General features: G+C 42.1%; 1 protein-coding gene and 1 long non-coding RNA gene across 5 annotated transcripts in view; one reads left to right on the top strand and one right to left on the bottom strand.

Annotated features, from left to right (window-relative positions):
* LOC126176868 (uncharacterized) overlaps window positions 1-14,477 on the bottom strand; it is a 169,109-nt gene that overhangs the window by 44,703 nt on the left and 109,929 nt on the right. The window lies entirely within an intron of this gene.
* Window positions 1-14,477, top strand: part of LOC126176867 (phospholipase D1) — a 190,750-nt gene that overhangs the window by 80,460 nt on the left and 95,813 nt on the right. For all 4 annotated transcript variants that reach the window (XM_049924060.1, XM_049924059.1, XM_049924058.1 and 1 more), the window contains 3 exons: window positions 543-778; window positions 4,966-5,076; window positions 14,163-14,302. In XM_049924060.1, coding sequence (XP_049780017.1) covers window positions 543-778; window positions 4,966-5,076; window positions 14,163-14,302 — 487 coding nt within the window. The remainder of the gene's footprint in view (window positions 1-542; window positions 779-4,965; window positions 5,077-14,162; window positions 14,303-14,477) is intronic.

The raw sequence follows: 14,477 nt of genomic DNA, 5'->3' as shown, positions 1-14,477 counted from the left end.
AAGCACACGCTGATCCTTGTCAGTTATAAGGCACATAGGATTTATGTTTGGAACAAAACTGAATTCAGTTGACCTTCATAAAATTCATCACTGATTGAAGTGTGATCACAACAAAAGTCTTCAAACCAATTGCAAACTGTCTTTTCTGAAGGAGATTGATTACCAAATGTTAATAATGTAATTAGAGGCATTGTTGGTGAGTTAGGCCTTTATGAAAATTTTGAAAAATTACTAAGTGAAAGCATTCAAGTGAAATTTTGATTTTTTTCACTATACTGTATCTTTTAACTCTTGCTGTAAACAAACTACTTCGCAAATTTCTGTCCTGTCACTGGCTTAACAATAACAAATATTAAAACAATAGTAATGTCACTTCTTAGTACTGCTGTTTGCAAAAACGTAAATGTTATTCCTCAGATGGTGTAAAGTTCATTTCGCAGTTTAAACATTTCTCATCTTGATCAAGGTCTTCCAGTGCCCTTTAATGTAATCTTATCTGCACATAGCTCTATTCATTACACAAAGTGTGTTTGTGGTTGCAGCACGTGACTTCACCATGAAGAATCGTTTCAACTCATTTGCTCCAATACGCTCCACCACCAGCGTCTCTTGGTTTGTCGATGGATGTTCCTACATGAGTGCAGTAGCGGATGCATTAGAAGCAGCAAAAGAAGAAATTTTCATTGCAGACTGGTGGCTTAGTCCCGAAATTCACATGAAAAGGCCTGCAATAGCAGGAGACACATGGAGGTTGGATAAAATACTAACAAGGAAAGCTGTGAGTGTTATTTTGTCTCTCTTTAAAGTTGAATTATATTAACTATTATGTTAATGCACACAAACAAAAATTAACATTGTAATAGTATCAGTAAAGGTTCCAGTCCTGTGGTAACACAAATAGAGTACAAAGGATGTTAAAAATGTGTGGTGTCCGTATAGGTCTATTTAGCAGGAAACTCTGAAGAATCCAGAATTGTCAAATCTATTTTAGTTTGTGCTGATTTCATAAACCATTCTACATGGAAGGTGGAATAGTTCCTTCAATGCAACAACACTCTTCCTTGCCAGAATTGTGTAGCTTTCTGTCTCTTATAACCGACCTTCCATTAGCGTTAAATCCCAGTGACAAAAAGTAGATATAGAACCTGCAACTTACAATACTTCTATTCACGACTACTGTGGTCTTGTAGGTTGTCTTCTGCCTTTCATCTAGCAGCTGAATCCCAGTACGACATTATTACACATGACATATTGGTCTCAGTAGTAAAACGTCAGACTGCAATTACTATCTCTGCTCAATATATTGAGTGTGATGACACTAGATCATATTCGGGAGGATCAGTGTTTAAATCTCTGTAACTGCTTCATACAAATGCCAGAATGATTTGTTTTGAAAAGAGCATAGCCTGTTTCCTTTGCTATCTTTGCCCACTGCGAGTTTATGCTCTCTCTCTAATGAACTTGTCATGAAGGGAACAGTAAGCCCTAATCCCTTTCATTCTTTTAGAATCCTTACATTTGACTGGTATCTTTGTGAGATACTAGTCCTTCAGCATTACTATTCTCAACCAAAGAAACTCCTCCTGTGTTTTTGACAGCAGCGAAAATAAAGTTTCCCTGACAAAACTGGTTAAAAGCATCCTAACGAATTTTTGGAAGATATGTAATGGAGAAGAGTAAAACTAAATACACTGTATTTATATGCATTTCCACTTTTGAGAGTCTTTTTTGACTTGTTGCTTTTTTTGTTGATAGTCAATAGGATTTTCTCAGTTCTGCCTTTTTCTGTTTCAGTTATTTAATTTTTAGTTTTCCATGCCTCAATCTGTAAAAACGGAACCCTTGTATGATTGCATTGTTGTCTGTCTGTCTAACTGTTAAGAACCCTTTTTCTGAGGAATGGGTAGATATATCACATTCATATTCATTCACACATTAGGCTCTATGGTCCCTTGGTGGTGTAAAAATTTTAAGCTTCTAAGTTGAGGGGCAGGAAAGGGAAGCAGTGGTTGGGCAGAGTGTGAGACAGGGCTGTAGCCTATCCCCAATGTTATTCAATCTGTATACTGAGCAAGCAGTAAAGGAAACAAAAGACAAATTTGGAGTAGGTATTAAAATCCATGGAGAAGAAATAAAAACTTTAAGGTTCGCCGATGACATTGTAATTCTGTCAGAGACAACAAAGCACCTGGAAGAGCAGCTGAACAGAATGGACAGTGTCTTAAAAGGAGGATATAAGATGAACATCAACAAAAGCAAAACAAGGATAATGGACTGTAGTCGAATTAAATCGGGTGATGCTGCGGGAATTAGATTAGGAAATGAGACATTTAAAGTAGTAAAGGAGTTTTGCTATTTGGGGAGCAAAATAACTGATGATGGTCGAAGTAGAGAGGATATAAAATGTAGACTGGCAATGGCAAGGGAAGTATTTCTGAAGAAGAGAAAGGTGTTAACATCGAGTATAGATTTAAGTGTCAGGAAGTCGTTTCTGAAAGTATTTCTATGGAGTGTAGCCATGTATGGAAGTGAAACATGGATGATAAATAGTTTGGACAAGAAGAGAATAGAAGCTTTTGAAATGTGGTGCTACAGAAGAATACTGAAGATTAGATGGGTAGATCACATAACTAATGAGGATGTACTGAATAGAATTGGAGAGAAGAGAAATTTGTGGCGCATTTTGACTAGGGACCAATTGGTAGGACGTGTTCTGGCACATCAAGGGATCACAAATTTAGCATTCGAGGGCAGCGTGGAGGGTAAAAATCGTAGAGGGAGACCAAGAGATGAATACACTAAGCAGATTCAGAAGGATGTAGGTTGCAGTAAGTACTGGGAGATCAAGAAGCTTGCTAGAGTACCATGGAGAGCTGCATCAAACCAATCTCAGGACTGAAGACCACAACAACAACAACAACAACAACAACAACAAGTCACTTCAATCAAAAAGTACAGCCATTTATGCCACATATTTTGATACTCAAAAACTTGCTCATCAAAACCTGTAGGGTACTTCTTGTTGACCTAGAATCATGAAATTTGGCAAGAAGCAAGGTTTCGCAGTACAAGTAAAGTAAAAAGTGTGAAACTTGTTAAATTGTAGTTATATCGTACAAAAATGTATATATTGCCATTTGAACATGAACACGAAATACAAAAATGTAAGTTGTTGCCATGTTTAAGTAAATAAATTTAAAAAAATGTTTTATTAAATTTCCTCTCTCTAAGTATATAAACTGAATTCCCCTGCTTGCATCTTTTTGTGTGTCCAAGCTGCTCTGAGAAACTACTGTAGAGATTTTGATTCAGTCTTGGAACTCATAGGACCAATATCTCAACAGTATCAATATTGATTGACAACAGGCAAAAATCAATGAGATTCTCATATTCTCAATTCCAAGGATGGTTGAATATATGGATATAATAGAGGGAAACAATCCACGTGGGAAAAATATATCTAAAAACAAAGATGATGTGACTTACCAAACGAAAGCGCTGGCAGGTCGATAGACACACAAACAAACACAAACATACACACAAAAGTCAAGCTTCCGCAACCAACGGTTGCTTCATCAGGAAAAAGGGAAAGACGAAAGGATGTGGGTTTTAAGGGAGAGGGTAAGGAGTCATTCCAATCCTGGGAGCGGAAAGACTTATGCATGATAATATACAGTTACATCTCCTTGAACTTTTATATATTTTGTCAAAGTACCATCAATTTTGCACCAAATATTAACTCTCTCATTTGCATTAATTCTTCTTCTGTTCCTTGTATACAATGAGAAAGGCTTGTCCGTTGTAACAACACAGGTACCATAATTCCTGTCTGCAACAACTCCAATTGAAAATGTTCTATAAGAGATAATGTCTCTGTCATAGTACGACTCCAATCCAGGTTTAGGCTTCTCATCGCCCCTCACTAGAGCAATGGTCATCCATGAATTACCTGGTACAACTTCATTTGTTGTACAAGAGAAATTAATTTTACAGCCAACAAAAGTTATTGGCCCACTAAGAATCTCCTGTTGAGAAACATCATTAGGTGTCTCATCAAAACTGAAAACAGTCTTGTACACTGGCATTCTGCTCCTCCTTGAATATCTTCTACGACGGTACGGCATGGCTATGTGCTCCGTGCGGCTGCCTCGAGTCGACTGAGCATGCTGCTGCCTCAGAACAGGATGTGAACTTCCTGCCCCCACTCGCGCGCCCATTCAGTAAGCGCTCCTTATCAGTGTTGCGCAACTTCCGCCTGTTTGATTATAGCCCCACACGGCCCTAGTAAAACTAGGGGCCGTGTGGTGCGGCTGCCTCGCTCAGCGGCTAAGTCCGCTTCAAGGTCATGCGCCTATAAGGCGACACACACAGCGCGGAGTGTATACCTGTCCTTTTTTCCCCCTAAGTAAGTCTTTCCGCCCCCGGGATTGGAATGACTCCTTACCCTCTCCCTTAAAACCCACATCCTTTCGTCTTTCCCTCTCCTTCCCTCTTTCCTGACGAAGCAACCGTTTGTTGTGAAAGCTTGAATTTTGTGTGTATGTGTGTGTTTGTTTGTGTGTCTATCGACCTGCCAGCGCTTTTGTTTGGTAAGTCTCATCATCTTTCTTTTTATATATATATATTTTTTTCCACGTGGAATGTTTCCCTCTATTTTATATATATAATTTTTTTGCCCAATTGGTGTCAATCAAACGTTACTGATTCATAAATAAAAATATTTTTTGTGAATATTTTATCCACTCCTGTCCCCCCACCCCTTTTTGGGTAAATTTCTGCATGTGACTTGTTACACTATTATATGTTACTCGTCACTAATTGTTAGATTTCAGTAAATGTCCCCATTATTAATATCTTGGTTACTTACTGGCACATAATTGATAACTATTTCTGCTCTGTAGGGGTACCTTCTTTAAGAATTTCACATCAAGTGTATGTTTAATTAATAAATATCTTCTTTTGCAGGAAAATGGTGTCAAAGTATTTGTTATGCTTTACAAAGAAGTGGAGCTTGCACTAGGCATAAATAGCTACTACAGTAAACGGAAGTTAACATCTTGCAACCCTAATATAAAGGTACACTACATCAAAAAATATTTATTTTTTATTTCTTTCTTGTCTTCTGCTGCTGCCGACACTGCTGCTAAAAAAAGTAAATTAACCTGTTTCTTACAACACCAAAGCTGATGGTGCAGGACTACATTGTTTAAACTTTTGCTTGAGCCCAGATTCCTTTTTCCAAGATAATTGCACGCGTTTGTGATAGTAAATAATTTTCTTGAGCATCTCTCTCTGGAGTCTACTGACAATTCATGCATAGCTCTTGGACTGTTTAAACAACCTATGATGCTTCCCACACTTTTTTAAAAGTTCTCGCTCTCTCTTTAACTGATATTATTTGCTGCTGACTCCAAATGGGGAAACAATACTCAGTAATTATCAGGAGAGGAGTTATGGAAGTCCTCTAGTCTAAAACTAACTTGTCATTATGTGGATAAGAGTTAACCATCTGAGCCAATTAATTTCATGTATTCAAGCAACTCAACCATAACAGCAGATGAAATGTAAACACTCATGTACCAGGAATAATAAACTTTTATTAACATAGGCAGAACACAGAAGAAGATTCCCTGCAAACACTTGAGACTAGTTTTCCACATTAGATTAGCACGAATCTGCTTGTTGACAAGGAAGTTCTTGTACTGTCACTTTCACAGAATGTCTCAAGGAACACACACAACAAATCAACTGCCAGTGATGAACAACAGCACCTCTGTCAGCAGGTACACAAACTATTTGACAGCTGTGAAACATGAACACAGTAGTCAGCAATCTTGATTACTATGTCAGCCCTGTCCGAAGCATCATGCAGGAAAGTGTACTCAACCTCAAAAGTGTGTTCTTCTTTCAGCTAATGAGTCTGCTTTAAATGATTACACTTGAACCATAAAACCAGTCTCAGCCTCAAGCAAGAGTATTGGTGGCACTTTTGGTAACATATATGCAGTATTCACTCCGTAATTTGAGACTATAGTAGCCTTACTATTTAATAGTACGTCCACAGTTTGTGCTCACCTTATTGATATGGGCATATACATGTAAATGGTAAACAAATCCACCACAGTTGTAAAAAAAAAATACTTTATTGACCAAAGTCTTGTGCAACAGAAATTGCTATGCACTGCCATGATTTCGGGGTCTTAATCCCATCATCAGGTGTATCTGACATCTAACACTAGGAGGACATCATGTTAATGCCCTAACTACTGATAGGCAAATGTCTACTGTAGATGGATTGTCAGACATCCCAAATTGTGGCTGCAAAGATCTCCAACATTCTGTCTGCTTGCTATAGCTGCACAGGCTACACAGCCACACTGTATCAGCATTTGACTGTATGCGTTCCCAGTGGCAATTTTGGGACAACAGAAATTTTCCCAGGCTGTGATTGAAAATTGGAGCTCTTCGTAGTCACAATTTGGAATGTCGTTTGATGGTCCTCCTATGGTAGATGGTTGTCTATTAGTTGTTAGGGCATTGTCATGACGTCCTACTACTGCTAGATTTCAGATACACTTGATGATGGGCTAATACCCCAAATGGGCTAAGACCCCAAAACCATGGTAGCGTGTAGTTAGAAATTGTTCATCGTCACTTGCTCTTGTGGGTACATCAAATCACAGATAAATGAGCACAAGTTCCTAAAAATCATCAATAGACAGTTCATGAAGTGAACAAAGCACTAACAAGTCCAGCACAAAGCGAAGTCAGCATAGCAACACCACCAGACAGTTACCTCTGGGTGGCACCACATGACGCACACATCTCAGCAGCAGCTCCCTTTACAATGGCAGCCCACATCCACCATTCGCAGCCTTAGTACCTCTGACGTGTCCACATCATTGCTAGGCAGGGAATCCAAATCACTGTCTGTTACAAAACTGCTCCCACTGTTTAATCAGCACGTATGTTGACTGTGTCGAGGACAGGGATAGGCAAAGCAGGAATCCCTGCCAATGGCCCAAGTGCCACATGCTCCATGGCTCAAATGGGATGTAGCACCATCTGCATGGATTGAGGCCCGGGATTGACCTGTGGGGCTCAATTAAAATCGACCCGCAGGGAAGTGGCCATTACATGCGATGGGGGTGGCACCAATTGGTCATGCTCCTTCCACACCTCATCCCGAGAACATGCACAGTCTCGCAGTTGTTTAGAGTGGGCGGCACAAGTAATAAAGACAGAAGCAGTACGTGGTACGATAGGAGGCAGGGGTCCGCCTACATTGGCTCCAATCACTTGTCAGTATCTGATTCCCCTAGGTGCCTTGCTCTGGGACAGAGGGTGGAGGGGGAAGGAGAAGGTCCCATCAGTGCATGAAGAGTATTCGGGGGCAGCTCGTCACATTGTGGGTGGAGTTGATTGTGGCGACGGACCAGCTGCTCCTGGCTGACTGCCACCTCGAACTTGCGTCGCCCCCCCCTCCCCCCTCCCCCTGCTGCCGACCATACTGGCCTGGGATCACCCAGGATTTCTGCCAAACAAGTGGGCCCAGACACGAGACCCAGCTCAGTAATACAGTAGGGACACAGAGCCTGCACTGCCGTATTCAGGAGATCAAATAGGCTACATGGTTGGCACCCGTACAAAATCTCAGTGGGCTGTGTCCACTGACATAGGTGGACCAGTATGTGGCCAGGAAGGTAGTGAGTGCACCCCTGAGTTTGTCGATGTGAAGATCTTTCTCCACCTACAACTTGAACATCCTGACCAACCAATTTGCTTCTGAACTGGATACCAGATGGTAGGAGGCAGTGGTCAGGTGATTGATACTATTACATCTACAAAAAAAAAAAGTCAAAGCGATAAGTTATGGCCATTGTCTGGAGCCCCCTCTATACCAAAGATAGTAGACAAGGCCCAGACTGTGACCCTGAAGGGTGTTTTGGACAACCACACTACAATTTGAAAGGGCATCAGTGACCAACAGCCACACCTCTTCCTGGAAAGGGCTGGCAAAATGCAAGTGTACTCTTTGTACAGGCCAGGTCCGCGAGTTAAAATGCTGTGCTGGGGCTGACTGGTGATACGCACAGAAGTGGCAGTTGTAGACATTACAGTCAATGATAGCGTCTATGCTCGGCCAATACAAGTGATGCTGCTCCAGTTTTTTCATGCAGTACATTCCCCAATGAACAGTGTGGAGGAGATGAAATATGCAAGGGGAGGAGCGTAGGAGGGACAACCCTCTGACATTCTGCATTGTCCATGGGTAACAGAATTACTCCTTCTGTAACATTAAGTCTGTGCCTGAGGGAGAAATAAGTGCACTCCATTGGTTCCACGTCGTTAGGCAAAAGTTCAGGCCAGCCCCACTGTACTGTGGACAACACCCTGTGAAGGAGAGGGTCCTGGCTTGTCTCTGCCATTACGTGGTCTGCCGTAATGGGAATCTCATCAAGGGTGCGCTGTTGGTTCGTGTTCGAGGCAAAACGCAGGGTTTCATGTCTGTCAGAATTGGCATCAGGGCCACACAGCAAGTGAGACGGGCCATGGGCGTTTAAGTGCTGTGTGGTAGTTCAATAATGGATGTCATAAGTATAGTTACAAAGAGACAACACCCATTGCTGCAGCCGTTGTGCTGTTTCATCTGGAAGGTTTGCATGGGGACCAAATGACAGCAAGTTTTTGTGATCCATAATCAGATGAAACTTGGTAAATAAGGAACCTCCAGACACCATAAATAATTTCTGAATAATTTCTCTGTGTTGAATGCCACATCTTAGATGCAAATGCAGTAAGTTATTCCATTCCATCTACAAATTTATATGAGAGGACAGCAGCAACACTACAATTGAATGCATCTGTGGCCAGTGTTGACGGTTTGCCTGGCTGGAACCTCACTAAACGAGGCAACCTAAGACTGTTTAAGTTACACAAATGGTCATCCACACACAACTGATTAAGTGGGAAATACGAGCAACATTTGGAATGAACTTGGCATAATAATTGACATTGCCAGAAAGACTGCAGAAAAAAGACTGCAATTCTTTAAGATTCTTAGGCACTGGTAAATTAACAGTGGTGATCAGTCTTGTGTGGGTGTAAGCCCATCTTTACGTAATATGTGGCTCAAATATTTGTCTCTCGGCTGGAAGAAACTACATTGGGTGAGACAACAACATAGGCTATTGGCTTCCAACTGCTCAAACAGCAGTCATATATTGTGTAAGTGCTGCTCCCATGTGTCTCCCATAACTAACAAATCATCCAAATAATTCACACAATTAGGGATGCCCTAGATGAGCTGTCCTAGATGCCTCTGAAAAGTTGCAGGAGCACTAGAGATCCCAAACGGCAACCTGTTATATTTGTACATGCCAGAAAGCACATTAATCACTAGAAACTGTATTGTGCGCTTATGAACAGGTAACTGAAAAATATGCGTCACGGGGGTCAACTTTTGAAAAATACTGACCTCCAACCAATCCCGCTAACAATTCCTCTTACCTAGAGATTGGTTACAAATCAAAATCTGCTTTGGTATTAATGGTAGACTTCAAATCACCACAAATCCAAAGTGACCCACTAGTATTCTGTGCAATAACCATAGGCGGTGCTCACTGACTAGACAATACTGAAGAGATAATGCCCAAATTCTGCAGTCTGTCTAGTTCTTCCTTAACTTGTTCACGCTTGGTGAATGGTATTGGATGGGCTGTGCAAAACTTAGGAACTGTTGAATGCTTCAAATAGATATGTGCCTGAAAATTTGTAACACAACCTAAGGTAGGTTCAAGCAACTGTTGCAAAATTTTCGTGCAACACGTCCACTTCCACAAATGGATTTGCATTAGAAATTAGATTCACCTTATCCTGAATGTGGACCCCAAAAAACATTAAAGTGTCAAGATGGAAAACGTTAGTAGTAATCCAAGAATTTACTATAAGCAAAGTTAGTTGCCAAGCTACATTTGTGTACTTAGCTTGCACTATGATTTGACTCCTCAGAAGGATTGACTGGTCATTGTACATCACCACTTTGCGCCTTGATGCATGCAGCGACAGGGAGCCAATGTGCCAATAAGTATCCCTGCGCCGGTGTCCAATTAGAATTCCTAGAATTCCTCTGTCACCTCCCAGTGTCCAACCAGAATTCCTCTGTCAGCCACGGTGTCCAACTAGAATTCCTAGAATTCCTCTGTCATCTCCTGGTGTCCAACTAAAATTCTGCTGTCATCCCATCAACGTCCAGTTGCAGGATACACCGCATCCCGTCTGCTGTTGACCCTGGCAGCAGCAGAATATCGTGCAGCAGGCTAATGGCCAAAGTAGACGCCCACCAGACAAGGCAGACACTCACTAGGTGTTCTCGCCTTCCAGCAAGCAAAACAGATAGTGTTATGGTGCAGATAGTAGTACTGGCAATGAAGAGGGCTGCACTTTGGACATGATTTGACAGTACAACTTGGGCTGTGGTTCCTATACAACGATGGGGAGGAAAGCTCTTCAAGAGCCACTGCTCACTATGGAAGACAGTGACAGCAAACTAAGTGCTTTCACCTTTGCATGTCTACACACACAGATGGTAAGGAAGCAATAAGTACTGAATCCCATGGAACTGGACTACCAGACACATGAGAGCTCGGTGAACCAGACGATGGCCTTGGCCGGGTCATCAGTTGCCAATGAAGACAATGGTAACCAACTACTGAATCATGTGACACCAGACGCATGAGAGCTCGTTAAGTCAGATGATGACCTTGGCTGGGAGTCATCAGTTGGAAGAGTACGATGACGACGACTAGTACTACTAATAATGTCAAAACCAGAAGAATCATCACACAGAGCTTGTGCTGAGGCAGTCACTTCATACTCAACCTCTACAAAATCAGTGAACCTTTGTCAAGACTGATCAGCAATGCATACACCTATTTGTCACAAACAGACTAGATGGAGACATGAAGAACACAGACTGCTAGAAGGGGCAAAAGGTGAGGCACTCTGAAAGGACAGATACTTCTGTGGGACTAAGGCTTTTGGAGGAAAGATTCTTGACTGTGTTGCAGTTCTTTTTAGGTTCTAGATTCTGTATGATGGTGGGAGGGAGTTTTTGAGGTTGGGGTAAATGTAGTAGGTCCGCAAATCAGAGTTTATCAGCTGCGGGTATTTGTGGGGCAGGTTTGGAGGTTGTTGTAGAGGTGGTAGACAGTGGTGGTTCAAAACAGGAGTAGGAAGTGCACAGGGTGGAGAGATTTTCGAGGTGGCTTGTGCATGCAGCTCTGGTTCCTGGAGGGCAAGAGTTTCAATTTGTGATATGAAATCCAGGAATTTGGGATTGCATAGCAGGAGAATTTTATGTTTGGAGAGGAGGTATTGCAAGGAGATTTGCGCCTGGTTTATATTCACTGACGACATCTTTGTGATTTGGATTGAGGGTGAGGACACTCTATCCACATTCATCCATAACCACAACACCTTCTCCCTTATTCGCTTCACCTGGTCCTCCTCAACCCAACAAACCACCTTCCTCGATGTTGACCTTCACCTTAGAGATAGCTTCATCAATGTCTCCACCAATATCAAACCTACCAACGACCAGCAGTACCACCAATTCAACAGTTGGCACCTATTCCATACCAAGAAGTCCCTTCCATACAGCCTAGCCACCCATGGTCATTGCATCTCTAGTGCGGAGCAGTCCTCTTGAAATATACCAAGGGTCTCACTGAGGCCTTCACAGAAGGAAATTGCCCTCCCAACCTTGTACAAAAACAGATCTCCTGTACCTTATTTTTCCAGTCAGCCGCCACCTCCCAAAGTCCCTCATCCGGCCACAAAGGAGCTTTCCCCTCATGACTCATTACCACCCAGGACCGGAGCAACTGAATCAAACTCTCCACCAGGGTTTCGACTACCTCTTGTGCCCTGAAAAGAGGAATGTCCAATCCACTATCCTTCCCACCCCTCCCATAGTGGTATTCTGCCACCCACTGAACCTACACAATATCCTCGCCCATCCCTACACAACCCCTGAGCCCAACCCCTTGCCTCATGGCTCATATCCCTATAACAGACCTAGATGAAAGGCCTGTCACACCCAACCTCCCACCACCACCTACTCCAGTGCAGCCACAACCATCATCTATCCCATCAAAGGCAAGGCTCCATGTGAAATCAGTTATGTGATCTAGAAACTAAGCTGCAACAACTGCACTGCATTCTACATGGTATGACAACCAACAAGCTGTCTGTCCGCATGAATGAATGGACATTGACAAAGTGTGGCAAAAAAAACTGCTGGACCACCCAATCTCTGAGCACATTGCCCAACACGACATTCTTCATTTCAGTAACTGCATCATAGCTGGTGCCATCTGGATCTTCCCACCACCACCAGCTTTCCTGAAATGCGCAGGTGGAAACTCTTCTTTCCCGCAACCCCCCCCCCCCTCTCCCCCTCTTGCCCTCTGTCTCTAACCTCCTGACTGCTTCTATCTGCCCTACCCTTTCCCAGCCTCATCCCTGTATGCTCCCAAGCAGCACTTTGCTGCTGCCATCTCTATACTGGTATCCGTCCCCCTCCACCTCCTCTCCCCAGCCTTTTCCTTACCCCCACCATCCAGCTTGCTTCTCCCATCACGTGCTGCCACTCACAGTCTGGCCTCAGCAGCAAGAGACTGTGGTCGTGTGTGTTTTGTCTAATTCTGATAAATGCCTCTTTGGACAAAAGCTTACAAGTTTGACAGTCTCTTTGTTGTACCTATATATGCAACTCAACGTCTCTGCTATATGGTGAGTACTAACCATCCTTTCCATAATCTAGATATTGTCCTGTGTTAGAACTCGACATGCTAGCTCTTCTTGGGAGTCTGCAACTATGTGTAAATTCTGTCTTGAATTTGCAATAAGAATCTTGTGCAGCAGTAGCAGAAGTTACATCTTCGACTTCAGCTGCATAATGATGGTCAAGCTGACTGACTACCAGAGCATATTTGGGTGAATCAGAATTTACACTTGCATAATGGAAGCTTGCTTCTACCTGTGCAAACCAGAGAAGTAGATTGTGAGGATCTCACTGCAAATTGTGGCACTGATGTTCCTTCAGTGGGTGCTAAGTCTTGCATTTTCATGAGAAAATTCTTTATTCATTTTCTACAGTTTCTACTGATTCTTCTGGTCTCCATAGGCTGTTCACTTCTGGTGATATCACCAGTGCTGAAATCATGTCGGGGTCACCAAAGTCACCATGGCTAAGTGTCATTCATCTGAAATTATTAAGTTTGTGTGTTTTATCAATTCTGCAAAAATAGCACACAAAATGTGAATATATCTGTAGTGTAATTGTAAACTTTTATTAACGTAAACATAACATGGAATAACATGTCCTGTAAGCACCTGAGTCTAGTTTTTTTATGTTACAGTATCACTAGTTGAGCTTTCACTCTCTATTTGCAAGAAAGCTCTCATGCTGTCACTTTCACGGAACCTTGCAAGTAACACAGAGAACACATCAGCCTTTGATGTCAAATAAAAGTGCCTCTTGCAGGTGGTGCACGAACCCTTTGCTGGTTGTGAGGAACATAGTAGTTGACGATCGTGAGCCTTTACTCTGTATTTCCTCATCCTCACAGCAGGCAGGTCTCTCCTATCCTGAGGCTTGAGTGACCTGCCCTTCCTTCCTTTCTAATGTTCCCTGAGAAAGGAGATAGTAGTTCTGAAAGGTAGGATAGTATTTTGTACTTTAATGTGTATCTGTTGGTCCTCCTAAGGTAAGTGATGTCCAGCATCCTGTTTCCTTGTGATTTTACAGTTTTCTTTAGTGAATTGTCCTTTTAATACAATTAGACCTGTTACCCTGATTTGTGCCATGGAACTGGGATTCGGCGTCTCTTTCACACACAACGCCCTCAGTAACCCATTTCCACCACACATTACCTTTTTCATGTGTCTGCTTGTTACTTTCTGATAGATAACACAATTTTTATGTATATTTTACTGGTCAGAAACCAATTTCTGCATAATAAGAGAGGAAACAAGTATGTTCCAAATATTTTCTGTATTTATTGCCAATCATAATATAAAGCTAGGAACTTTTTACACATTTCTGTTATATTAACATCTAACAGTGTGATTTGACTCTTTCCTCTACCACTCCGAAGGTTCTGCGTCATCCAGATCATGCAAAAGCTGGTGTGCTTTTCTGGGCACATCATGAAAAGCTGGTTATAATAGATCAGACATATGCCTTTGTCGGGGGCATCGATCTCTGCTATGGCCGCTGGGATGATAATGAGCACAGGTACAATTTTTCGTACAACTTTATCATTTTATGACTGTATTTTTAACAGGACATTAATATTTTTTGATTCATTTCTTCAGTTTTCAGCTATGCTAGAACCACCTGATACAATTTCAGATTCTGAATACTAGTCAACGACAACAACTTCACATTGTTATGTAACATTCATTGTTTT

Source organism: Schistocerca cancellata, chromosome 3 (assembly GCF_023864275.1).
Source record: "Schistocerca cancellata isolate TAMUIC-IGC-003103 chromosome 3, iqSchCanc2.1, whole genome shotgun sequence".
In the NCBI taxonomy this organism is placed as follows: domain Eukaryota; kingdom Metazoa; phylum Arthropoda; class Insecta; order Orthoptera; family Acrididae; genus Schistocerca; species Schistocerca cancellata.
The sequence above is the reverse complement of the archived record's forward strand: the minus strand, read 5'-3'. Positions and strand labels throughout refer to the sequence as shown.